Here is a 25,979-nt window from a genome sequence, read left to right on the forward strand (position 1 = left end):
ACAAGTTTAAATTCAACTATTTTTAAACTCTCTTTTTTTCCTAAGTTCCAAAAGTTAATAAGACAAAATGATAATTGTACATTTTAAAATAAAATTTTGCCAATTAAATTGATGAAAAATCTGTGAAGTAACAAGAACAGTAAGAGCAGATGTGTATGTAGCTTGATCAGTGTTCTTCAACCGCCGGTCTGCAGAAATTTCCTGCCGGTTCAAAGGACCAGCATGTGCATCGGGCCTGAGACAGTGTTCTTCAACCGCCGGTCCGCAGTGCAATCGATGCGGCGTTATCTTCGGGCCAGCTCCCTCTTCCTCACTGCTGCAGTGCACAAAGCCACAGGCAGCAGCTCCTATGTGCGCCCTGCGCCTGAACCGGAAGCCTTCTCTCCGATGTCACAACGTCAGAGGGAAGGCTTCCGGATGAGGCACGGGACACGCAAGGAGCCACTGCACGCAGTTTTGTGCACTGCGTCAGAGAGGAAGAGGGAGCTGGCCCAAAGATAACACCGGGGGCGGCATAAAACAGCCAGGCGGGAGCAGGCCAGAAGTTAAGGCACAGCATGGAAGGAGGGAGACAACAAAGGTAGGGGGAATAATTTATTTTTGAATTTAGTGATTCAATTGTGTCAATTTTGAGAATTTACATCTGCTGTCTGTATTTTGCCGGTCCACAAAATAATTCTTCTATTTCCAACGGGCCATGGGTGTCAAAAGGTTGAAGAACACTGAGCTAGAATAATCAGGAAAACAAACAAACAAACAAAAAAACACAAAGGTAAAATTAGTAGTTGATTCTTAGATTACTGTAATGTATTGTATATGGGCCTACAAAAGAAAAAGCTTAAATTGACTACAGATTGTGAAGAACATACCAGATTAACTGCCAAAAAGGCAGCATCACTTCAGTATTGAGAAATCTTCACTAGCTTCCAGACTTCCAGGCCCAGTTTATCTAAAGTACATTTGACCTTGTCAACCATGAAATCTTAAGATGTCTGGATGCAATTGGTATATCTGGGCAAGTTCTAAAATGGTTTAGGGTTTTTTTGAATTATCGAATATATTAGTTTCGTTCTAATGATCATTATTCATATAAATGGTGTCACTTGCAGACTCATTTTCAAAAAAGATAGACGTCCAAAAGACAGAATAAACCAGCACTTGGAAATCTTACTAGTCAAAACGTCCAAGTGGGCATTCTCAAAACAGACCTGCTAGACGTCTGTCTGGTCGTTTGTCTCCAGTGCATTTAAATCTTAAGGCGTGTTTTGGGAGGGCTTAAGACTTGGACGCTCAGAAGAGATAATCAAACCTAAAGTCCAGAGCTTTTTTTAAACATTTGGAGCTAGACCTGTTATTTAAAGTATCTAAATGCTAAAGAGGTACCAAACTGACCAGAAAACCACTGGAGGAATTAAGATATGACCCCTCTTACTCCCTTAATTGTCACCAACCCCCCCATACCACCAAAAGATGGGGAGAACACCCCCCCCAGTACTTTCCAATTGTCCTACCCTGTCAGGACAGATTCCCATCAGCTGATTGTGGCAGGGGAATCCCTATCAGCTCAGCCAGTTTCGTGGAGTTCTGATGACTCAGCTGATTAGGGATCCCCTGCCAGATCAGCTGAACCAGCAGGGAGAACTGCAATTTCTCTCTCTCCACCTCACACCCACCAATCCCCCCCAAGCCCTCTTCCACAGAGAGCCGCTGTCCTCAGAACCCTACATCCCTACCCCCCCGGTCCCTTCCAATGGGGAAAAACAAACAAACAAAAAACACAACCAAAAACGGCAGGAGGTAAGCCCACTTCCTACTACCGATAGGGCCACCTCTTCAGAATAATGGGCCTTCCCCCTCCCAATGCATCTTGGGATGCAGTGGGAGGGGCCTAAGGACCTTACTAGCTCAAAATGGAACGGATGTCGGGGGAAGGGGTGTAGGGGAAGGGGTATAGGGCTCGGACAGCCCAGGTTCCTGAATTGCCTTAGACTGCAAGTTTAGTGAAGACCAATTAGTATAATTAGAAAAAGGTTGTGTACTACTAAGACTGTTCTCTGTCCAAAGAGGGGGAAGAGCCTGTAAGTTCTTGCCTCTGAAGAGCTCTATTTAAAGGGGCAGACCTCCTTCTCCTCCATCAAACCCAGCTGATCTCCTTCCCCTTTCCTTACAATGGCGATGCATGAGGTGGTTTATGGAGGCATTGTAGGAAAATTTCTCATACATATTCATCGTGGCTATCCCAAAAACTTGACTGGCAAGGTATGCCCAGCATTGCTCTACCAGAAGTGAAGAAGACTCCACTAGTCCTGAGCATGTCTATTTTTTATTTATTTTTTTTTAGAGTCTGGCCTGTTTGAAAAATAACACAAAACCATGCAAAAAGACACTCAAACCTATATAGAAACTTATCAAACCATAATAGCCCTAACCCATCTTTGAAGACAAGCCTCGGAGAGGGCAGAAGCTGGCAGGCCTTGAGCATGCGCAGAAGCTCAAGGCCCCACACTGGCCCAGAACATTGGTGTCAGTTTCTCTGAGCACCAGAGCAGTAAGCATAATGCTGGCTTGGCGGGGGTGAGACGGCAATACTCATCAGGGGAGAAGGATTTGTGGATGAACGTAGCACTTGTCATTGAAGGAGCACATAAGCACCTAAGCATTGCCTCTGCCGAGTCAGACCATAGGTCCATCATGCCCAGCAGTCCGCTCCCGCGGCGGCCCCCCAGGTCAATGACCTGTAGTGATCTATTACTCAAGAGCATTTTGTCTTGTATAGTAACCCTCTAATTGTACACCTGGATTCCCTTACCCTTTAGGAACTCGTCCAATCCCTTTTTGAAACCCAAAACTGTACTCTGCTCAACTACCCCCTCTGGAAGCGCATTCCAGGTGTCCATCACCCTCTGGGTGAAGAAGAACTTCCTAGCATTTGTTCTGAACCTATCTCCCTTCAATTTTTTTGAGTATCCTCTAGTTTTTGTTGCCCCCGCCAGTCTGAAGAATCTGTCTCTCTCTACCTTCACTATACCCTTCATGATCTTATAAGTTTCTATCATATCCCCTCTAAATCTCCGCTTTTCCAGGGAAAAGAGCCCCAACTTCTCCAGCCTCTCAGCATACGAGAGGTTTTCCATGCCTTTTATCATTTTTGTCGCTCTTCTCTGGACCCTCTCGAGTATCGCCATATCTTTCTTTAGGTACGGCAACCAGTACTGGACGCAGTACTCCAGATGCGGTCGCACCATTGCCCTGTACAGCGGGAGGATAACTTCCTTGTTTCTTATAGTGATACTTTTTTTTTTTGAGTTTGTTGAGGATGGTAGTGTTGGTAATCAGAAAGAAGGGGGATTTGTGGAGACAGAATGCCGGGCATCGGAGGTAGGCAGCACGGAGAGTTAAGTGACTTGCCCAGAGTCATAAGGAGCTGCAGTGGGAAGTGAATCTTGTTCCCCTGGTTCTCTGGCTATTGTGCTAACCATAAAAGGCTATTCCTCCATTCTTATGAAGTGCCTGACCCAATAATTGGGAAGTTCTTCCCTTGGGATATTTCCTCTGAGATAATCCCTTAGTGTCACTTTATAGCTGGAAGGGGTTGACAAGAGAGAGAGAGACACACACACAGAAGATAAAAGCAACCTTTGTGCAGTGGTGTATAAAATGGTATCCAATAGTACAGATGTTAAAAACTGTGTCTGAAAAATTGGCATAAAAAGATTTTCAGCTCTAGGAGCTGAGGACATAGGCCTTTAACTGAAGACCTTCCCTCTATTTTACACAGTTTATTTTCATTTTCTGGCTTGTTTTTCGCCTGGGTTCTTGGTAATGAAAAACCATATCCATCATGTTTCAGCCCATATATTCCTGGATTGTATGAAGGTTGTCAATATTTGTGTGTGTTCCGAGATGCATGCGCACTAGAATGGTAAGCATAATGCCGGCTGGGCGGGGGGAAGACGGCATTGCCGGTCATCGGGAGAGAAGGAAAATAGCGCCATCATTGGGAGAGAGGATTTGGGTTTATGGAGGGTTGATTTTGAGAAGGCCAATGAAGATATGAAACAGGATTATGTAGCACAGTGTCCCGCAAACTTTTCCGTCCGGCGGCACACTAAATACAGTTCCCCAGTCGGAAGGCACCCGGATGTTGACGTGATGATGTCACGCGCATTTGTGATGTCATCGTGTCAACGTCCGTGCATGCACAGAGGCCCATCTTGCTGCGACTCCGCCTTTACAGGGAGGTGCAGGGAGAAGAGGAGATTTCTGGTGTGCCGCGACACACTGGTGAGGGGAGTCGTCCATGCCGGCTGCCTGCCTACAGGACGTGCCTCTCACAGCGAGAGGCACATCCTGTAGGCAGGCAGCCGGCATGGATGACTCCCCTCCTCACCAGTGTGTCGCAGCACACCAGAAATCTTATGAGGCACACTGGTGAGGCGCAGCACACAGTTTGCCATACACTGATATAGAAGAATCTTCCTAAACTGTAGTGTAAAGCAGTGGTTCCCAACCCTATTCTGGAGGCCCACAAGCCAGTCTGGTTTTCAGGATGGCCCTAATGAATATGCAACCGGCAGATTTGCATGCCTGTTACCCCCATTATATGCAACTCTCTCATGCATATTCAGTAGGGCTATCCCAAAAACTCGACTGGCTGGTGGTCCTCCAGGACAGGGTTGGGGGTAAAGCAAGTGTCTTGTCATTATTGCTCCATCTCCTTCCAGCAAGGCTCATTTAGGATGCCCATTTGACATACTCCTAGAAATCTGCAGTTCTTATGTGATCTTCTGCATGGCCCTTCTTTTTCATCACTACTAAGCACCCTCTGTGCTGGTATCTTGCGTCTTTGGGTTCAGCTATTGATTTTGCACCCACAGAGTGGCAATTCCCCTGCATCCATCACTCTCTTTGTGAAGTACAGTTTCTTTTATATTGCTCCCAAATCTACCCTTTACAGCCACTTCTTACAGTTCTACACCATCACATGTTAGTGTGGCGCCCACTGACTGTATTTGTTACATCGTAATAATTGCCATGTATTTATTTATTTATTATTGTTGTTGGTTTTCCTTACACATCCAGGGGAGGGAAATGTATTTTGATTATTAAAATTACTTAATTATAATTTTGTAAACACATAATTGTCTTCTTGTATTAATTGGGAGGAGGGGGGAGAAAATTATTATTTTATGTATAAACTAGTGTTTTAGCCCGTTACATTAACGGGTGCTAGAGTAGATGTCTGTCTGTCTGTTTTGTTTTGAATTTGTCTCTCTCTCCTTGGACGCTGTCATTCTTTCTGTCTGTGTCTTTCCCTGGCCCCCTGTCTATCTTTATTTCTAACTCTATCCTCTTCCCTCAATCCTGCATGTGGCCTTTTTTCTTTCTCCTCCCCACTTCCTTCCGTCTGCTCCCCCTGTCCTCCACACTTCCATTCGGTGTGTCTCCCTCTCTCTACCCCTTCCATCTACTGTTCACCCTCTGTCTTGCCCCTCTCTTCTCTTTCCATCCAGTGTCCGCCCTCTCTCTGTTCCATATGGCCTCTCTCCATCTCCTCCTTCCTTTTCCCTTGATCTGGCATACCTTCCTCCTTCCCTCCAAGCCATTCTCTCCCCCTCTGTTCCCTTTCCTCATTTAACTACTTCATTGGTCAGCAGCAGCATTCACAATTCATTGCTGTTGCTGGCTTCAGGTCTTTCTCTCTGGCTGGTCCTGTCTTCATGAAAACAGGAAGTAGGCAGGACCGGCCAGAGAGGAAGGGCTGAAGCCAGCAACAGCAGCGAATTGTAAACGCTGCTGTTGCCTGAAGCACCCGAGGCAGACGCTTCTCTCCCAGCGAGATGACTTTAATATGAAACCTCCCTCCAGCGTTTGCAGCCGCAGCACGCTAAACAGGCTGCTTCGGACTTTCTTCTGCCGTTGAGTCTCTCTGTCGCGTCATTGATGACGTCATCAGTGATGCGGCAGAGGGACTCAACTGCAGGAGAAAGGCCGAAGCAGCCTGTTTAGCGTGCTGCGGCTGCCAACGCTGGAGGGAGGTTTCATATTAAAGTCATCTCGCTGGGAGAGAAGCGTCTGCCTCGGGTGCTTCAGGCAACAGCAGCATTTACAATTCGCTGCTGTTGCTGGCTTCAGCCCTTCCTCTCTGGCGGGAGGTTTGTGCCGGTATGTCCCTCCCCCTCCAGTAGTGTGCAGCACTTTGCACGGCGCATCCTCTCACGATCCTGGGTCGGCCACACGCTTGTGCTGGGGACTCATACAGTCCAGTCCTTCCAGCGAGTGTAGGGAAGTGCTGGGGATTCGCGCATGCGCACTCATGCGGCCACGGAACTACTGATCATGGAAGCACACAAATAGGAGTGTGCATGCGCGAGTTAGCCTTTTATTATATAGGATTGTTTATTTAATAGTGTGTTTTATGAAATATTTATGTTCAAGTAATTGTATTGCACTGTCAAAGTTTAAAAATCAATAAAGATTTATTTAAAAAAATAAAATAAAGTCAGGATGCTGCTATACTGATCATCAGATTGCTATACGCCAACTGAATGCTGGCTGTGAGATACGGTTTGAATCAATTTTGGGACTTTTTCAAAAGGAATTTATAACACAGACAACTAAAAAGACCCGAGGCAGGCCAAGAGCCAAAACAGTGGTAGTGTGGGGTCTTTTACTGAATAAAGAGTCATTTGTCCCAGTTCTGTTGGCATGTACACTTCTTTGTGGGAGTCATTGACTGTTTTGTGTATTTTGATCCTTTTCTTTGCGTTATTCTACAATTCTATTCACCATTTCTATCATAGATTTTATACCTACACCATTTCCTAACAGTTAAAAAAGAACAATCAGAAGGGTTGTAACACGTAGAATCTCTCACCCAGAGCACAGGTTCGTCTCCCTGACCTGCCTTTTGCTTCCAAATCGGTATCTGCAAAATATTAATGGATTTGAGCACTTTAAACCAAAGCTTAAAATTTCAGACTTTTTATTTAAAAATTTCTAACCCACTTTAACCTAAGCGGTTTACAAAATACAAACATAATCGAACCTACAAACAAAACAATGTACCAATATACTCCTAAAAATGTCATTACCCATTCAATAAAAAGCCTCCATGAACAAAGCTGTTTATAAATATCTTCTTAAATTTCTGAATATAAAAAAGTAATCTTGATGGTTTTGTCAAATTATTCCATAAAGATACCCCCTACTATTGAAATTACAGATGATCTTATATTCTCATAATACACATGCAAAAACTCATCTGTTGATAATCGCATCTTTCCCTCTGACTAAAGAATCTTGAAATGGATCACTTAAAAACAAACAAAAAAAAAAACCAATATAAGAACTTTAAAACCAATGCGAAATTCGATGGGCAACCAGTATGTCAGCCCTCAGAGGAAAGTACAAACTCAAGATTCTTTAACTGACTGAAAGTCAAGACACTTGCGTTAGTCAAATAGTAGCCTGGAATCACTCCAATCTACAGTCGTGTTGGCCTGTTTGGTCCCTGAGGAAGGGGCTAGTGCCCTGAAACCCTGCTGGGTCGAACCGTGTTGAAAGAGGACTGCACCTTAACTTTAGTCTTTGATCAAAAAAAGCTGGACACTCCTTGCTAGAATTATGCTGAGGACCACCCTAGATGTCTACAAGGCAGCCATTGGCCCCCAGGACTTGCACTGAAGGACAGTGACTTAGATCAAGTGCTCATGCAGGAAAAGGTCTGTGTATATCACCAGGGAAGTGTAACAGAAAAGCACAAGACCACCAGCTGCTGATCTTGGCCTCAGAAAAAGAAAATTACACAAACTACATTATTCCCTGTGCTTTTGTCAGCTTTCTTTAACAACTTACCATCTTGCTGTCATTGGATATAAAGACAGCATAAAATTCTTCCAGTGCAGAGGGTTCATGGTCTTTGATGTATTCACAGAGTTTCCAAACATTCTCTTCACTGTGAAATTAAGTCAAAGAAAAACAAAGTTATGCTGAATACTGCCGAGTGGGTTGGGGTGGGATCTCCCTCAGCTTTTTAAGAATTTAAGGGACAAGTCTTTCAAGGTGGGGGGGGGAGAATATCTCAATATTTAAGCCCTCAGTCAGGGCTTAGGGTGCTGTATCCCATCAGGGATTTGAGGATACAACAAATTAGAGGCCAGTGGCATCAATCCCTTTGCAGAGATAGAGGGCTGGGTCATAACCAAGACATTTGGACAAACCTGACATTTTGCATGTAGCACACCGTCAGGCTTCAGTGTTTGCTGGCTTTGCTATTCTAAGCACTAGAGCTGCTCTTTGAGTCGCTCTTTAAAGATTTCAAACTCACACTGAGGGTGCTCCTTATTTAAAAAATTTAGATTTGATGTTTATATATTTGTGATCTCCTTCTTAATCATTCCTAGCATTCTGTTTGCTTTTTGCCGCAGTTGCACATTGCGCGGATGACTACATTGACTTGTCTACCAGTACTCTCAAGTCTCTTTCCTGGGGGGGTCTCTCTGAGTACTGCACCGGACATCCTGTATTCGTGTATAAGATTTTTGTTGCCGACATGCATCACCTTACACTTATCCACGTTAAACCTCATTTGCCATGTCATAGCCCATTCCTCAAGTGTGTTTATGTCATGTTGCAGGTCTTCACAATCCTTCTGTGTCTTCACTACTCTGAATAACTTTGTATCAGTTGCAAATTTAATCTCCTCGCGTGTCGTACCAATTTCCAGGTTATTTATAAATATGTTAAAGAGCACGGGCCCAAGCACCAAACCCTGTGGCATTCCACTCGTGACGTTTTTCTAGTCCGAGTATTGTCCATTTATCCCCACTGTTTTCTATCCGCCAACCAGTTTTTAATCAAGTTTCAAGTTTATTAGGATTTTATATACCGCCTATCAAGGTTATCTAAGCGGTTTTTACAATCAGGTACTCAAGCATTTTTCCCTCTCTGTCCCGGTGGGCTCACAATCTATCTAACGTACCTGGGGCTAAGGAGAATTAAGTGACTTGCCCAGGGTCACAAGGAGCAGCGCGGGGTTTGAACCCACAACCCCAGGGTGCTGAGGCTGTAGAGCCAACCACTGCGCCACACACTCCTCACTTGAATATATCACCCTCGAGTCCATGGCTCGCAATTTGTCAGAGTATACTATGTGCCAACTAAACAAGAACAGTTAGAAAATAAAAATCAACAACAAACCCCACTGGACGTTACAAACTTGTTAGAAGCCTCTGACATAGTTCTTGCCAATCCGGCAACACTATTGCTAACGGTAGCCTTATTACTGGACAAAGAATGGATTTTGAGAATGTTTTTTCAACATAGGTCCAAATAATTTTTAGGACACAAAATCCAGATGTTCCCTGATGTCTCAAAAGAAACAGAAAAAAGGAGGCCAGAAGTAATTGAGATAGGAGGTGTATTCCATCTTAGGTTTCCTTGTAAGTACATAATAAGATATCAGCCTACAAAATATGTTTTTCAAGATCCCTCTCATTTGTCCAGCTTTGTGTCTCTCAAGCGTCTTGGGAGAGAAGAAAGTTTAACAGCCTCAAGAGAATAATGTCTCTCACCCAACTACAAGCTATTGATTTACTTAAGTTAAATATTTTTTTCTTTTGTTAATAGATTCACTCAAGTTAATCTTGGATCTTAATTTTTTGTGTTTGAGGACTTGAGATAATTTAAAAATCATTTAAATTCTTATATAAGTTCTGATTGTAACTATAATTGCTTTAATCTATCTTTCTGTACAAGACAATAATGCTTGGTATAATTTGTTGAAAAAACAAATAAATAATTAAAAAAAAGAAATGAAAGCAGGCATAGCTTATCTTGGAGGAATGATGCTCCACTGAGTACTTCTGATTACTCCATGTCTCTGCTTAACTGGAATTTTTTGAGATTTATAGTTTTACTTATGTTCCAGTTCCTCCATTTCTTTTTATATTGTAATTTTTTTACTGGACAACTGAAAAGGAGGTGTGGCAGTGAGAAGGGCATGGGGCAGATCAGGGCCGTTCATTACAGATGTGCACAGTACTACAGAATACAAGAGATCCATGTCAAATTTAGGCATGAGGATACACTAGATTTCAGTTAACGTAAATCTTCATGCCCCAAACTGCTGCTAACTGCTTTTCTATAAACGGCACTCAACTCGGATTAACATTTAAAGAATAGCCCTCGGCACGCTTTTTTTCAGCACCTCGGTTTGGGCATCATTTGCTGAACTTGGTCCATTTGACCTGCCATTATCTTTGTACAAGAGATCATAGAAATTGCTGTTTTTTGGTTAATATGTCCTTCCGATAATTTTATATATGGTTTTATTACTGTAGACCGCTTAGATACTAAGCGGTCTATAAATGTTTTAAATAAATTATTAGGAATCAGTAGTGCATTTATCCGATGTTAAAATTTGAAAAGCTTGCTTTTTCCTTTCACAGTGAGGTCTCTGCAAAGTGAACAAAATTTCAAATGTGATGAAAATCCAAAATAATCTAGTGAACAATTTTCAGTCCAAATCAGTGGCATATCTGTCGATTGGGTGAAGCACCCTCTCCTCCGTCCAGAGCACCCCCTATGTTCCTGGCAGTGGGGCAATCACAGGGCACAGTTTGCATGCATGTGTCCATCGGCTCTGCCAGTCCTCTGCCCCAGAACAGGAAACTGATGTCAGAGAGGACAGGGCCAACGACCACACACATGCAGACTGCAGCCCTGCTTATACTCCACGCACATCCCCACTCTTCCACCCTTGGTATATGCAAGAGGTCCAGACACAGATCTGTGTTTCATAAATTTGGCTTCTTCAGGGAACTATATCTAAAACCTAATGGGTCTGATATGCAGATGGTGGTGGTGAGCATTTGGCTCTCTGCCAATGGAGCTTTTCCTGGATATTCAAAGCCAAACTACTCGTAAACCACTTTGACTATCAGACTTGTTATCTATAAATGGCAGGTACTACTGCTCAAATCTAGCTGCTTCCCAGAAGCAGCATATCGCAACATACCCATATCAGAAGCAAGGTAAGTATCAAACCTGATTTATAGTGATTGGGTATAGAACTCTTACCAGTAGCAGCTCGTGTACATACAGCTGTTCCTGGAAGGTAAACCAAAATGGCAAGAGACAGTCCCAGGATGGCTCATCAATCACTTGGGCTAGTTGAGAGAGTTGGAGACTTGCACAGCCTGGTGTTCTAGCAGAAATGTATTAGAAGCAGCAACAATAACAGAACATGTCAGCATATCCCAGTGTTACTGAAATGCAAACACAAAATTATCAAATATGAACATCAAAATTCATCACTACAGAAAAGTACTGTATAGCAAATATGCATTACTACACTAGAAAGATGGTTAAAGAAGTCTAGAATTGCATAACAAATTGCATCATGAAAAAACTAAATTAAAGTGATTAATACTATTCCTGAGCCAGGAAGCAGACAGCGCCAGACTATGCTACTCCTGTTGTGGTTCTAAAATCTCTTATTTACTTACAATACACATTTTAGACTGCCTATTTCTAAAGGGTTTACAACAACGTCTGATATACATGAAAAAAAGTGTAAATTCTAGAATCTAGACTTCTCTTATACCTATGTTACCTAATGTTAACTATTCTCCCTTTCTCCAGCTTGTACCCACCAGCCACTTGCTTCACCTTTTCCTTTAAGCTTGCTCCTGTTTCTCTCATCATCAGCCTCTGCAGCAGAGACCATGCGACTACTCTTTTGCCCTGGTCACTACCATCCCTTATTATATCCGCTTATCTGGCTTCACAGCTTTTTTTTTGCCTGTAACATCACAAGTCACCGGTAGCCAAAATAATAATATAAACATGCTAAAACATACATATAAAAATCCAGGTATTGTGAAGTACAGATCTGAAATTAGACTTGATGATCTTCAGAGCAGCAGAGTTAATGACCACATATCAAAGAAGCAGGCTACCAATCCCATTCCTAACAACACCACGAAAGAACCGGCCACTGTGAAAAACAACGAGATCAAATTCAAACCCACCTACCCAAAGCAAGAAAGTGACCCGGAAGAGGGAGGACTCTGTTGACTCACACAAGCAAGCTCTGGGGGGGGGGGAGGGAAAGCACACGGAGATCAGACGCCTAAGAACCAAAAGACAGCAAAGCAGACGAGGGGAGCACACTCCGCCCCCCATCCCCCTCAGCGTTTTGGGGAGGCAGAACTGACTGGCTGCAGGTGGAAAGTGGGCGGGCTCATTTAGGCTCCGCCGATTGCCCGCAAGTGGAAAGTAGGCGGGTTCATTCAGGCTCCACTGATTGGGTGTACGGCACGCAATCAGGAAGTAGAAGTGAAAAGCAGTCGGGCAAGGCAAAGTAGGTCCAGGTGATTGGATTTTGATTTCTGCAAAGTTTTGAAATCCTCGCTCACTGCTGTTGCTATGATATAAAAGTAGATCAGTGAGAACAAAAAGTATTATAACATTTTTGCCTAATTTTGGATTCATTGATCTTACTGTATACCATTGCTTTTATTTATTCAGCATAATTATTGTACTTTGGCAGCGCTCGCTCCACAGCCTCGAACGCAGGTCGGGACCCCAAATCAGGTTATAACCCCCCCCCCATGTTTAGCGTCATGACCTAGGAGGGCTCTTTATAGGTGCAACATTATGCGTGAACTCTGGGGGCAGGGGTCACAGTTTTACTTGGCCCCCCCCAGTAAAACTCTGAGCTGATTCGGTGTTTGCCTCGTTGGTGGCTGAAGCGTCGGGCGGATTGAACGGAAAATTACTGAGATGCAGAATCTCATCTCAGATACCCGTTTCCGCCGTAGGTACCCCCTCCCCAATGTTGAGTGAAGGACTTTTCAGTTTTTCCCTCCCCTCAGTCGTATAGCTGCAGCTACATATATCCAGTGTTTGGTTAAAATTGCTTGTCCCCGCTTTTCCTAAACGCATTTTTAAAATTACAATATGAAGAGCGCGCCAATAGCAAATTATTCACGCGCCGTTAAAAAAAAAAATTCTAAAACGTAATTTTTTTTTCTTTACGTTGTTACTATTGGCTAGCGCCATCCGCGGGAACACTCGCTTTGAGTAAAAGTGAAAAAAAAACCCCAACAATGTGTAGTAGAAAGGTAGTTAGACTGTGAGGAATCCAATGACGATTGTTATATGGTTACATATTTTGGGCGGATATCCTAAGGGAAACGACTAGGCGCTCAGTTTAACGAGCGGAAGAATGCGTGGAGGAAGGCCCCGCCCCCTGCGAAGTTTGGCGCCAGAATTCGGACCGGAGGTGCAGCTGCTGACGTCTCGGTTTTTTTTCCTTACTGCCCTAATTGGCGTTAACAGCTGTCTCGCGCGTGCAGTTAATGAAGTGATTACGGGAGAAGTTATTTAAGAGCGAGGGAAGAAAAAAAAATGGTGATGCTCAGGAGTAGCGCGTCTCACGCTGTTGTTGTGGCTCCCGGACTTAGAGGGTCTCAGTCGGCTTCGCTACTGGACGCAACTGCCGAGTTCCTATCTCTGGACGTACCGGCGAGGAGGCGAGGGACGCGCGCCTCTGGAGGGATCGGTGACCCAGTGTGTCATAATGTGAGTACTGGAAATCCAGTCTAAACTGTGGTTCCTGTGCGGAGTTTGGGTCTATTTTGTTCAAAAACCCTTGGCTTAACGAATATCCGATTAGAATGAGGAATAAGGTGTGCAGGGTTGAACAAGGGACTTGGTCATTCGTGTGTGAAATATGTTAAGTGGGCAGCACCGTCTCTTTTGAGCTGCCACGAGTTAGAACACGTGACCACCTGACGAATACAAGGCTAGGTGTTTGAAAGGTAGGGTCTAGAATAGAGAGTTGGGAAGGCAAGTCATTTAATCATCCACTGCCCCAGCCAGGTGCATTAGATAGACTGTGAGCCCACCAGGACAGATAAGAGAAATGCTTTGAGTATCTGAATGTAAACCACTTAAGTCAGGGGTGCCCACACTTTTTGGGTTTGCGAGCTACTTTTAAAATGACCAAGTCAAAATGATTACCAACAACAAAATTTAAAAAAAAACACAAAGCACACTGTATGCAGAGAAAATGTTAATTATAATTTATATTCTGCGGGTTTTCAAAGAGGCAGTTGACTTTATGCAATGTCGCCTCAGTAATAACTATACAAAAAATAGACACATACCCCCCCTCCCTCTTTACTAAACTCAGATAGTGGTTTTTAGCACAGGGAGCTGCGCTGAATGCCCTGCGCTGCTCTCAATGCCCATAGGCTCCCTGCGCTAAAAACCGCTATTGCGGTTTAGTAAAAAGGGGGACATAGTGCAAAATATAGACAGCAGATAAAAATTCTCAAAACAGACACATTTTGATCACTAAATTGAAAATAAAGTCATTTTTCCTATCTTTTTGTCTGGTGATTTCATGAGTCTCTGGTTGCACTTTCTTTTTCTGACTGCATCCAATATTTCTTCTCTTCTTTCAGCCTCCTGTATGCTTCCTCTTCTCCAGACCTCATTCCCTCCCCAACTTTTTTTTCTCTCTCCCTGCTCTCCTCCCCTTTCTTTCTTTCCGTCTTTCTTTCTGTCTCCCTGCCCCCCTTTATTTCTGTATGTCTGTCTTTCTCTCCCCATGCCTCCTTTCTGTCTCCATGCCCTCTCCCAAGCCACTGCCGCCATCAGGGAACAGGCTGCCGCCGTAAAGAGGACACTGAAGCGCCAAGCCGACCAACCTTCCCCACCTGACGTCAATTCTAATGTTGGAGAGGAAGTTCTGGGCCAGCCAGGCAGCGATTGGCTGGCCCGGAACTTCCTCTCCGATGTCAGAATTGATGTCGAGTGAGGACTGTTGGTCGGCCCAACGCTTCAGCGTCCTCTTTACAGGATCGGGAAGCAGGTAGAATGGAAGGCAACTCAAGTCTATCATGGAGCCTGGGATGGGCTCCATGATCGGCTCGTGTTGCCTTCACGATCGACCTTTTGGGCACCCCTGACTTAGGCTATAAGTGGTATATAAATACTGTACTAAATACTAAGCTTGTTCATCCCTGTAAGTACTGTAATCTCTTCTAACCCTGCCCGTTCCCATAAACCAGTGAAATGTAAACTGTGTGCAGTGGTGAGATTCTGGGTGTGATGTGAGAGGTGTCCTGTATGCCAGTCAGCTGGCACCTCTTCTCTCCCTCCCCCCCCCCCCCCCCATGTAGTAGTTTCAGAGTTAGCAGATAGAGAGATTTCCAAAACCCAGCAGTTTGTCTGGGTTTTGGAAGTCCCCAAGCTCAGGGCCTCTGCACATGTGCAGACATCAGTGTGATAACATGTGCTTTTGATGTCATTGTGCTTGACATCCATGCGTGTACGGAGGCCCTCCAGACGCAGGCCCCAGTTTAGTGTGCTGGGACAGAAAACAGTTTGAGAGTCTGCCACAAACTCTAGAAGTAATTTAATTATGCTTCCAAATAAGTGGACACTTTAATTTGGAAATATTGATTAGGAAGAATACATATCTTGTAAATGGGTCTCTGCCAGAGCATCTAATGTAAATATAAAATATAACTACTCCAGCTGATGAGGATCCTCAGGCTTTGTCAGCTGTAGATTTCCTTTGAAGATGGCCAAAACTCCCTTTTACCAAGCTTGGTAGGCAAGCAGTAGCATCCTTAAGCCACAGATGCTGGCACCTCAGTGGTTCAAGGATGCTGTCAGCAACTGCTGCCCTTGGTAGAAGAGAGTTCCAGCCACCTTTTGAAGGAGGTCCTTAGTGATGCTTGAGGATCCCCACCAGTTACAGCAAGGGTCAGCAAGTACTTCAGCACTAGAGAGAGAAAAAACAAATGCCGTTCCTTTTATGTTGAGCACAATACAAAAGCATCTGCTATATACATTTCCCAAAGCTAATGTATTTTAGTCAAATTAAAAATAAAATATTTTTTTACTTTTGTTTGGAGACTTATTTATCCCAGGACAAGCAGGCAGCATATTCCCACACATGGGTGATGTCACCGACGGAGCCCCGCAGCGGACAGCCTCGAAAGCAAACTTGCTTGAAGATCTCGATCTTTCGAGCACTGTACCGCGCATGCGCGCGTGCCTTCCCGCCCGAACTAGGGGGCGCATCTCCTGAGAGGATCCTCAGTTCATTTAATTCCGCGGAGACAAGAAGACACGTTTTTCTACATCTCTGCAGCATTGCCTTCTCTTCACCGCAGCTGTTTTTTTTCTTTCAGTTAAGTTCGGTCGCTGTGCTCTCCTATTTCTTTTCGTTTTCTTTTCTTAAAAAAAAAAAATAAAAGTTTCAATTGTTTCTTTGATTTCGTGTCCGGCCGGTGAGCCTTGGGCCTAGGCCCATTTGCTCCTTTCGTTCGACACGGACTTTATTTTTTCCATGTCCCGGCCTCTTACCTGGTTCAAATGTTGTCGCCAGTGTAATCGTCTGATTTCGGTCACCGATCCCCACTGCCGCTGTCTACAGTGCCTGGGTCCCACTCATTCCCCAGAAGATTGTCACCGTTGTTTCACTCTTACTCCACGGGCTTTTCGACGCCGGTGCGCTCAATTTTTTCAACTTTTCGGAGACATGGAGCAACCTTCGGATTCTGCTTCGACCTCGGCAGCTGCCCCGGTCTCGAAGGCTTCGACCCAGGCTCCGGCTGGAGCTTCGGTCTCGAAGGCCTCGACCTTACCTGCTTCGGTTCCCTCGAAGACGGTACCTTCTGCGAAGTCTTCTATGGGGGGTAAGTCTCCGGGTTCTCTTTCAGGTACCGTACCCAAGAAGCCACCAGACTCCTCTGCACGTCCATCTTCCAAGCGTACCTCCAAGATAAGGGAATACTCACCTTCGAGGTCGCCCTCTTCGGAGCGTACTGCTGCACCTACGAGGTCAGAATCTTCTGTCTCGGTGCCGATGCTGGAGGACATGCTGAAATCTATACTCACCACTCAGATTTCCTCCTTAGTGGCTCAATTGGTCCCGTCTTCGACCTTGCCTCGGACTGATCAGCCTGTCACACAACCAGAGCTTCCAGTATCTCGAGGCCGATCCAGGACACCGAAGAAAATTTCTTCGTCTGATTCTTCTCCAGACTCGCCTCCTCTGAAGCACCGGTCGAAGCATTCGAGACCTATTGCTCCCAAGCTTCGGAGGGAGTCTTCAGCATTGGATACCGAGACTTCTCTGCCTCATTCTTCGAAGCAGAAGCACAGATCTCGACACCATCGCGCATCGACTCGAAGTCCTTCTCGACTGAAGACTCCACCATCAAAGCCAACCCGTCAAGACAGTTCACCACAGACCTCGACTCATTCTGTACCACGTACACCTGGTACTTCTCCATCCAGGAGCCTGAAGAGAAAACATTCTCTTACTCCACCTCACAGTGCAGCTTCTTCTGTGACTCTACGTCTAGACTCAGAACCACTTTCACCATATTCTAGAGAGGCTTCTCCCTCATACTCAGCTCTTCCTAAATCTCACAGTGTATCTCCTGAGGAAGCGTCTGATTCCAAATCCATTTCTTTTGCCAAATTTATTTTTGATATGGGACAAGCTCTCAAACTGGATCTTCATTCAGATTCTAAATATACTCCTGAATATTTAGCAGATATGGAGCTTCCTCATCCACCGAAAGAGTCCCTCAGATTACCTATGACTCCTGTTCTGAAACAAACCTTTGTTCGTAATATGGAGACTCCTTATTCCATCACTGCCATTCCATCTAAATTGGAATCCCGTTATCGAACAGTTCCATGTAAAGGTTATGAAAAGTCTCAACTATCTCATCAATCCCTGGTAGTAGAATCCTCTTTAAAGAAAGCACATCCTTCCAAAATCTATGCTTCAGTTCCTCCAGGTAGAGAAGGTCGTACCATGGATAAGTTTGGTCGTCGTTTATACCAAAACTCTATGATGGCAAATAGAGTTCTTAATTACAGCTACATCTTTACGTCCTACTTCAACCATTTTCTGAAGATTTTACCATCTTTTTACCCGGATATCTCTACCACTCGTCTTTCAGAATTTAAACTCATCCTTAAGACTCTTTCTCAATTACGACTCTTCATGTTACAAGCCTCATATGATGCATTTGAACTCTCGTCTCGTATCGGCCTTTGCTGTAGCTATGCGTCGTTTAGCATGGTTACGTATTGTGGACATGGATCCCAACCTTCAAGATAGATTGGCAAATCTACCTTGTCAGGGAAATGAATTATTTGATGACTCTATTGAGGCAGCTACCAAGCGTCTTTCAGAACATGAACACTCTTTTGCTTCCCTCATTCGACCAAAACCTAAACCTGCACCAACTAGAGGTTTCAAACAGACTCCACATCGTTATCCTCAGAAAACGACTCCTGCTTTTTCAAGACCTCCTCCTCCTCATCCTCCTCAACAACAGCGATAACAAAAATCTCAGACTCCTGCTGCCACCAAGCCTGCTCAGTCTTTTTGACAATCTCGACATGAGCATTCAAATTTCTCTGTTTCCAAATTCTCCCCTCCCCATAGGGGGTCGCCTTTCCACATTTTATCACCAGTGGGAGCTCATTACATCAGATCTCTGGGTGCTTACCATCCTATGAGAGGGATACTCTCTTCGGCTCCTTCAGGTGCCTCCAGATCGCCATCCAAGAGAGTGTCCTTCCAATCAGTCACATCTTCCCCTTCTTCTCCAAGAAGCTCGAGCTCTGCTTCTCCTACGAGCTGTGGAGGAAGTTCCTCTTTCCCAAAGGAACTTGGGATTCTACTCCCGTTATTTTCTAGTTCCCAAAAAGACGGGGGATTTGCGACCGATCCTGGATCTCAGAGCTCTCAACAAATATTTAGTCAAAGAGAAATTTTGAATGCTCACACTGCCAACTTTATATTCCTTAATGGGGATTGGATGTGTTCCCTCGATCTCAAAGAGGCGTATACTCATATCCCTATTCATCCAGCATTTCGCAAGTACCTCAGATTCCAAGTAGGAAGCCTTCCTCTGCAGTACCGAGTTCTCCCCTTCGGATTGGCTTCTTCTCCCAGGGTTTTCACAAAATGTCTCGTGGTCGTGGCTGCAGCTCTTCGCAACCAGGGTCTCCAAGTATTTCCATACCTAGACAACTGGCTCATCAAGGCTCCCTCTTTTTCAGGGGTTATTGCAGCTACCCAACAGACTATTCTTTTTCTACAAAGTTTAGGATTTCACATCAACTTTCCCAAATCTCAGTTGACTCCTTCTCAGTCTCTCCAATTCATAGGAGCAACTCTGGACACTATCAATCTGAGAGCATACTTTCCACAACCACGTCAGGCCGCCCTGCTTCAGATTTCTCAACAACTCTTCCAACTTTCAACTGTTCCAGCACGAAAGATGATGGTTCTGCTCGGTCACATGGCTTCTACAGTTCATGTGATTCCTTTTGCCAGACTTCACCTTCGTATTCCTCAATGGACACTGGCATCCCAATGGCAGCAATCAGTGGATCCACCAACTCGACTGATTTCCATAACTCCTTCATTGCGGAAGTCTCTCCGTTGGTGGATGCTCTCTTTAAATCTTTCCAGAGGCTTGCTGTTCCACCCTCTTCCTCATCAGAAAGTCCTCATAACCGACTCTTCAATGTACGCATGGGGAGCTCATGTGGACGGTCTTCGCACTCAGGGTCTCTGGACTCAAGCAGACCGTCGGTGTCATATCAATCTATTGGAACTCAGAGCGATATTCTATGCTCTCAAAGCTTTTCAACATCTCCTTCACGACATGGTGATTCTTGTACGTACCGACAACCAGGTAGTCATGTATTATGTCAACAAACAGGGAGGGACGGGCTCTCACTCCCTCTGTCAAGAAGCTCTGAAATTGTGGCATTGGGCAATTCTTCACAACATCTTCCTCAGAGCTGTTTATATTCAGGGTCAACACAATTATTTGGCGGACAAATTGAGTCGTCTTCTACAGCCTCACGAATGGACACTCAATTCTCCTACTCTTCGCCAAATCTTTGCCCGTTGGGGAACTCCACAGATAGATCTGTTTGCGTCACCTATCAACTTCAAACTGCCTCAGTTTTGCTCCCGCATCTATGCCCCTCAACGTCTCGAAGCGGATGCGTTTCTACTGGACTGGAGGAATCAGTTCCTTTATGCTTTTCCTCCGTTTCCTCTGATTCTCAAGACTCTAGTCAAATTGAAGTCGGAACATGCCACCATGATTCTGATAGCTCCTTGGTGGCCCAGACAACCTTGGTTCTCCCTTCTACTTCAACTCAGCACCAGGGAGCCTCTTCTCCTACCAGTATTTCCCTCTCTACTCACGCAGAGTCAAGGATCCTTGCTTCATCCCAATCTGCAGTCTCTACATTTAACAGCTTGGTACCTTTCTGCATAACAGACTTTTCTCAATTCTCTCCGTCTGTTCAAGATATCTTACTTGCTTCCAGAAAACCATCAACTAGACAATGTTATGGCCAGAAGTGGACTAGATTCTCTGCTTGGTGTTCTACACGTCACTTGCCACCCAGATCTTCCTCCTTGACATCCTTTCTGGACTACTTACTCCATTTATCACAATCTGGACTTCAAACTACATCTATTCGAGTCCATCTTAGTGCTATAGCTGCTTTTCATCAGCCTTTGGATGGAAAACCCCTTTCTGCACATCCTATCGTTTCTCGCTTTATGAAAGGACTTCTCAATCTCCATCCACCGCTTAAACCACCTCCAGTGGTTTGGGATCTCAATGTTGTTTTAGCTCAACTTATGAAACCTCCTTTTGAACCGCTTGACAAAGCCCACCTCAAGTATCTCACTTGGAAAGCTGTGTTTTTGATTGCTCTCACTTCTGCTCGAAGAGTCAGTGAGCTACAAGCTTTAGTTGCAGATCCACCCTTCACAGTTTTTCACCATGACAAAGTGGTCCTCCGTACTCATCCTAAATTCTTACCTAAAGTTGTTTCAGAATTTCACATCAATCAGTCTATTGTTCTACCTGTGTTTTTTCCAAAGCCTCATTCTCATCCTGGAGAAGCCGCTCTTCATACCTTGGACTGTAAACGTGCTTTGGCTTTCTACCTCCAACGCACTCAACTTCACAGAACATCTCCTCAACTTTTCATCTCATTTGATCCAAACAAGTTGGGACGTCCTATATCAAAACACACAATCTCAAACTGGATAGCTGCTTGTATTTCTTTCTGCTACACTCAGGCTGGTCTTCCTCTGCAAGGTCGAGTGACGGGCCACAAAGTTAGAGCTATGGCGGCATCTGTAGCTTTCCTTCGATCAACTCCCATTGAGGAAATCTGCAAAGCTGCTACTTGGTCCTTGGTTCATACTTTCACCTCTCATTATTGTCTGGATTCCTTATCCAGGAGGGATGGCCACTTTGACCAATCTGTTTTGCAAAATCTTTTTTCGTAAATTGCCAACTTCCCTCCATCCCTTTTTACTTAGCTTGGAGGTCACCCATGTGTGGGAATATGCTGCCTGCTTGTCCTGGGATAAAGCACAGTTACTTACCGTAACAACCCTCCCACCTCCCCTGGTTAGCTTCTTGGCTAGGTATCTGAACTGAGGATCCTCTCAGGAGATGCGCCCCCTAGTTCAGGCGGGAAGGCACGCGTGCATGCGCGGTACAGTGCTCGAAAGATCGAGATCTTCAAGCAAGTTTGCTTTCGAGGCTGTCCGCTGCGGGGCTCCGTCGGTGACGTCACCCATGTGTGGGAATATCTGCCTGCTGTCCCTGGATAACAACTGTTACGGTAAGTAACTGTGCTCTTTCCATCAGATTGGTTACAGTTTCTCTTTTCTCTGCTTTCCTGTCTTCTGCAAATTCTTCTTCAAGCAATTGCTGCCCATTGGTCCTTTCTTTCCTGTCTTGTTCCATTCCCTCACAACTGCCTCATATACTGCATTAACCTTTCTATTCATTTTCTCCCTTTCTTTTCTACCTGCCTACTGAAATTTCACCCTCCTTTTCCCATCTCTTCACTTTCAGCTACCTATCATATTTCCATCTACTGTTCCATCCATCAACAGTCTACTCCACATTACCATATTTTTACCCACACTGTCCTCTGCTCATTAATTTCCCTGTTAACCCCCCTCCCCCCACCCCGTTCTCCTACATAGTGTCATAATTCCCAGCTTCTCCTTCCGTCACCCTTTCTCTCCTTCCTACCCTCAAAGCCTGGAATCTCGCTGTCTGCACTCTCCATCCAACTTCATCCTGTCCCTTTGTTATTTCTTCTTCTCCTTTGACTGTGGTCCAATATTTCTTCCTTCCCTCCCTTCCAATGTACAGCATACTTGCTCCCTTCTGCCCTAGATCTTTCTCTGTCTTTTTCCCTTCCCTGTTTTGCAAAGCATTTCTTCCTCTCTCCACCCCAATATGCAACATACCTTCCCCTCTCTCATGGTCCACCATCTTTCTCCCACTCATTCCCTCACTTGCTGCAAAGGGAGTGGGGAAAAAGAGAGAGGGATCCAGATTGCATCTCTCCCAGTCCCTTTACTGCCATGTCCAACATTTCTCCCTCTCATATGCCCTGGCCCCTGTGCATTATCTTTTGCCTCTCCCCACCAGCCCTATGCCCAACATTTCTCCTATCACCCCTCTCCAACACCATATATGTGCTGGCAGCAGTATGATTTTATCTCATGCTATCAAAGGTCATTATACACAAAAAAATGTGGGTAATTTTAAATACATACCTTTCCCATTCAAAAAAGAAAGCTTGTGGATGATATCTCGATTCTGCAGAAGAGATCTCTTAAATAGTGGTAAAAAAAATTAATAAATTCGACCATATCTAAGAAACTAGAGCTGATGCGGTCTATCCAATGCAATTTTCTGAATTGGTGCTCCAAATAACCCCAGGAACAGGTTAAAAAAACCAACAAAACAAGGCACCAATTTTTTTTTTGGCCTGTGCTATACATTTTCCATTTACAAACATTCAAAAAAAATTTTTCCTAGCTGGATGATCCCCCCCCCCATAATGTTGCTTCGAGTTTTTCTTTTCTGCTTTCCTATCATCTTCTAATTCTCCTTCAAGCAGTTGCTATCCATTTGTCTTTTCTCCTGTCTCTTCCCTCACTATAGCTGCCTCTGACACATTCATTCCTTTTTAGCTCTTTTCTGCCTTTCTTACCCTTCTCCTCTTTCACTTTTCAGCTACCTATCAAATTTATATCTTTCCAATTCCCCATCTTATTATCTCCTCAGCCCTCCATTCCCTTTCAACTTCAACATACTCCCCATGTCCATATTTCTACCCTCTGTAATAACTGTCTTATCATGTTTCCTTACTATCCCTTCCTTCCCCTCCAGGCCTCTCCCTCATGGTTCTACCATTCTTAGGGTCTTTCTTTTTCCACTCATAGTCTAGTATCTGCTCCCTCTTCCTTCTATCCCCACCCTCATAGCCTGATATCTGCCTGTCCTTTCTCTTTCCTGCTGCACTCTTCCCCTCCCACTCACTTCCCTCACTCATTGCCAAGCATCTCTCCTTTACTTCCTTTTACTCTTGGATTCAACATCTCCCTCCTCCACCTCCATCTCCTGTGTGTCTCTCACACCTTCTCATCTACCCCATGTCCAACATCTCTCTTCCTCCCTTGTGTCCCTCTTCCCATGCAGCGTTCTCTCCTTCCCTTCTAACATTTTTGTTCCTTTTCCACTGTCCACCATCTTTCTCTCTCTCTCCCCCTTGTGCCCTGGGTCAAACCTCTCTAGTCCCCCTCCTCCATGCAGCATTCCTTCCTTTCTCCCCTCCATTGTCATGTGCAACATATTTTTCTCTCTCTCATGCACCATACTACTACTATTTATTATTTCTATAGCGCTGAAAGGTGTATGCAGCGCTGTACATTCTAACACACAATAGACAGTCCCTGCTCAGAAGAGTTTACAATCTAATTTAGACAGGACATTTCAGGGTTGGGGAAATTATAGTGGGTATAAGTATCTGACAGCAGTGAATGGGAATTAAGAGTTGAACGCAGTTTCAAAAAAAAAAAAAAAAAAGTGGGCATTTAGTTTGGATGTGAACACTGCCAGGAATGGAGCATGATGTATTAATTCAGGCAGTCTGTCCAGGCATACGGCATACCATCTCTCCCTCCCTTCTGCCTTATGTCCAACATTTCTCCATGCATATATCCCTCCCCTTCACCATATACAGTATTTCTCCCTCAACCTTTCCACATCTTTGTTGCATCTGTCCCTTCCTCTCTTCCACTCCATATCCAATTCTTCCTCTCCCCCATGCATCATCTTTCCTTCCTTCCCATTCCCCTGTGTACCAGCTTGCCTTCCTTCCTTCCCATCCCTTGTGCACCAGCTTTCCTTCCTTTCCTGGTTGTCTGTCTCTGTGACTCTCTGTGTCTGTCTCTTCAGTGCTTCCCAGCATTGATTCCCATGTGCTGCCTGCCACTAACCCAGAAGTGTCTCCCCAACAGAGGAGAAGCTTCCGGGTTAGCATCAGACAATGTGTGGGAATCACTGCTGATGCTGTGACCCATTCAAGTGTTGCTGTTGATGTGAGGTAGGAGATTCTGCGTGACTGCAGTTATCCCAGGACAAGCAGGCGGCATATTCTCACTGATGAGTGACGTCACCAACTGAGCCCCGGTACTGACCACTTTAAAAGTGCATCGCCACTTTAAGAATTTAAAAGTTTGCAATAGCCCAAACCGCGCATGGTGCCTTCCTGCCCGATGAGGGTGCATGGTCCTTCAGTTTCTTAGTTTCCGCAGAGCAAAGAAGTCGCATTTCAACGATTGTTGAAAAATTTTCTTTTTGCTGCCTTCCTACTGTTGTGGTTTTTCTGACTTTTTGGTCAGTTTTTTCTTTCATTTTTAGTATTAAAAAAACCCCTAAATATTTAGTTTCTTTATTTTTCTTTTACCATCACCGGTTAGGTTTGGGTGAGCCTTATGAATCTCCATACTGTTTTCTCCCCACCTTATGGCTGTTTTTCCATGCAGGTTTTTCCTGCGCCATTTCCATCAGCGCGGTTACTTTGCTAGGGAAATTGTCTTCACAGACATCCTTCTGTGATTCTAGCGGGTTCTCGGCCTTGCCATTTTCTTCTTCCCCATCTCTTCTCTTCAGCGCATTTTCATTCTTCAGAAGCAGTTTTCTGTCTGTACCGTCCAGAATCTGGCACCCGCCAGCGTCAGTAATCCGGTGCACAGCCTACTTCCGACACCGCTCTTCCAGCCTGTACTGACATTGACGGGCCTGATCTTCTCTAGGTAAGTTGGCTTGCAACTTTCTCTTTGGGCTTCAGATCATTGTAGCAGCGAGTCTAATCCTGCCGACCTTGGTCATTGTAGCAGCGAGTCTAGTCCTGCCGACCTCAATCAGCCCCATCCCTGGCATCGATGGTACCGGTTCAAAGGCCAAGGGTACCGGTGTTTTTTCTTTCCGGCTCCCCTTCGATATCAATGAGTGCCTCATCAGGCATACTCATCTTAGAAGGGTGGAGCGACACCGATGGTACAAGTTTATAGACCAATGGTACCAGTGTGTTTTCTTTCTACTCCACTTTGATGTAGATGAGTGTCTCGATACGGATATACTTGTCTTAGAAGTGTGGAGCGACACCAATGGCTCTTAGACCCAGGGTACCGGTGTTTTTTCTTTCGGCCTCCAATTTGATATCGATGAGTGCCTCGGTACGGGCAGACTCATCTTGCAAGTGTGGAGCGACACCAATGGTACTGGTTCATAGACACATGGTACCGGCTTTTTTTTTTTTTTTTTTCTTTCCTGCTAAAATTTTTTCTACACACTGATGGTACTGGCGATGTAGCCAGCAGTACTGGTGTTTTTCCTCTTTAGCAGATTTCCTTCATGTCGACACTCATGTTACTGTAGACTTCGGGTGCCATTCGGTATCAGTTTTTCACATTGGTATCACTTTCACAGGAGGCTTCTGCGTATAAAGCGACACCAGTCTTCTTTATCGTTGCTAGTGTCTATTCGATATGGGAAGGCCTTAGTCAT

At 44.7% G+C, this 25,979-nt stretch overlaps 2 protein-coding genes across 15 annotated transcripts in view; one reads left to right on the forward strand and one right to left on the reverse strand.

Annotated features, from left to right (window-relative positions):
• NTAQ1 (N-terminal glutamine amidase 1) overlaps positions 1 to 12,617 on the reverse strand; it is a 37,232-nt gene extending 24,615 nt beyond the window's left edge. Inside the window, exons 1-4 of one of the 11 annotated variants that reach the window (XM_033929867.1) lie at positions 12,508 to 12,617; positions 11,083 to 11,270; positions 7,858 to 7,957; positions 6,878 to 6,928 (exon numbers count right to left, since the gene is read on the reverse strand). In XM_033929867.1, coding sequence (XP_033785758.1) covers positions 6,878 to 6,928; positions 7,858 to 7,957; positions 11,083 to 11,159 — 228 coding nt within the window. In that variant the 5' untranslated portion in view covers positions 11,160 to 11,270; positions 12,508 to 12,617. The other 10 variants (XM_033929872.1, XM_033929870.1, XM_033929868.1 and 7 more) reach the window with 10 other exon arrangements.
• Positions 12,618 to 12,714: 97 nt separating this feature from the next.
• The window catches only part of ATAD2 (ATPase family AAA domain containing 2), a 332,232-nt gene continuing 318,967 nt past the window's right edge, over positions 12,715 to 25,979 (forward strand). For 2 of the 4 annotated variants that reach the window (XM_033933746.1, XM_033933748.1), the window contains exon 1: positions 13,215 to 13,590. In XM_033933746.1, the coding sequence (XP_033789637.1) occupies positions 13,417 to 13,590 (174 nt within the window). In that variant the 5' untranslated portion in view covers positions 13,215 to 13,416. Of the gene's footprint in view, positions 12,824 to 13,211; positions 13,591 to 25,979 lie in introns of those variants that run through there. The other 2 variants (XM_033933747.1, XM_033933750.1) reach the window with 2 other exon arrangements.

This window comes from Geotrypetes seraphini, chromosome 2, assembly GCF_902459505.1.
Source record: "Geotrypetes seraphini chromosome 2, aGeoSer1.1, whole genome shotgun sequence".
Taxonomy (NCBI): Eukaryota; Metazoa; Chordata; class Amphibia; order Gymnophiona; family Dermophiidae; genus Geotrypetes; species Geotrypetes seraphini.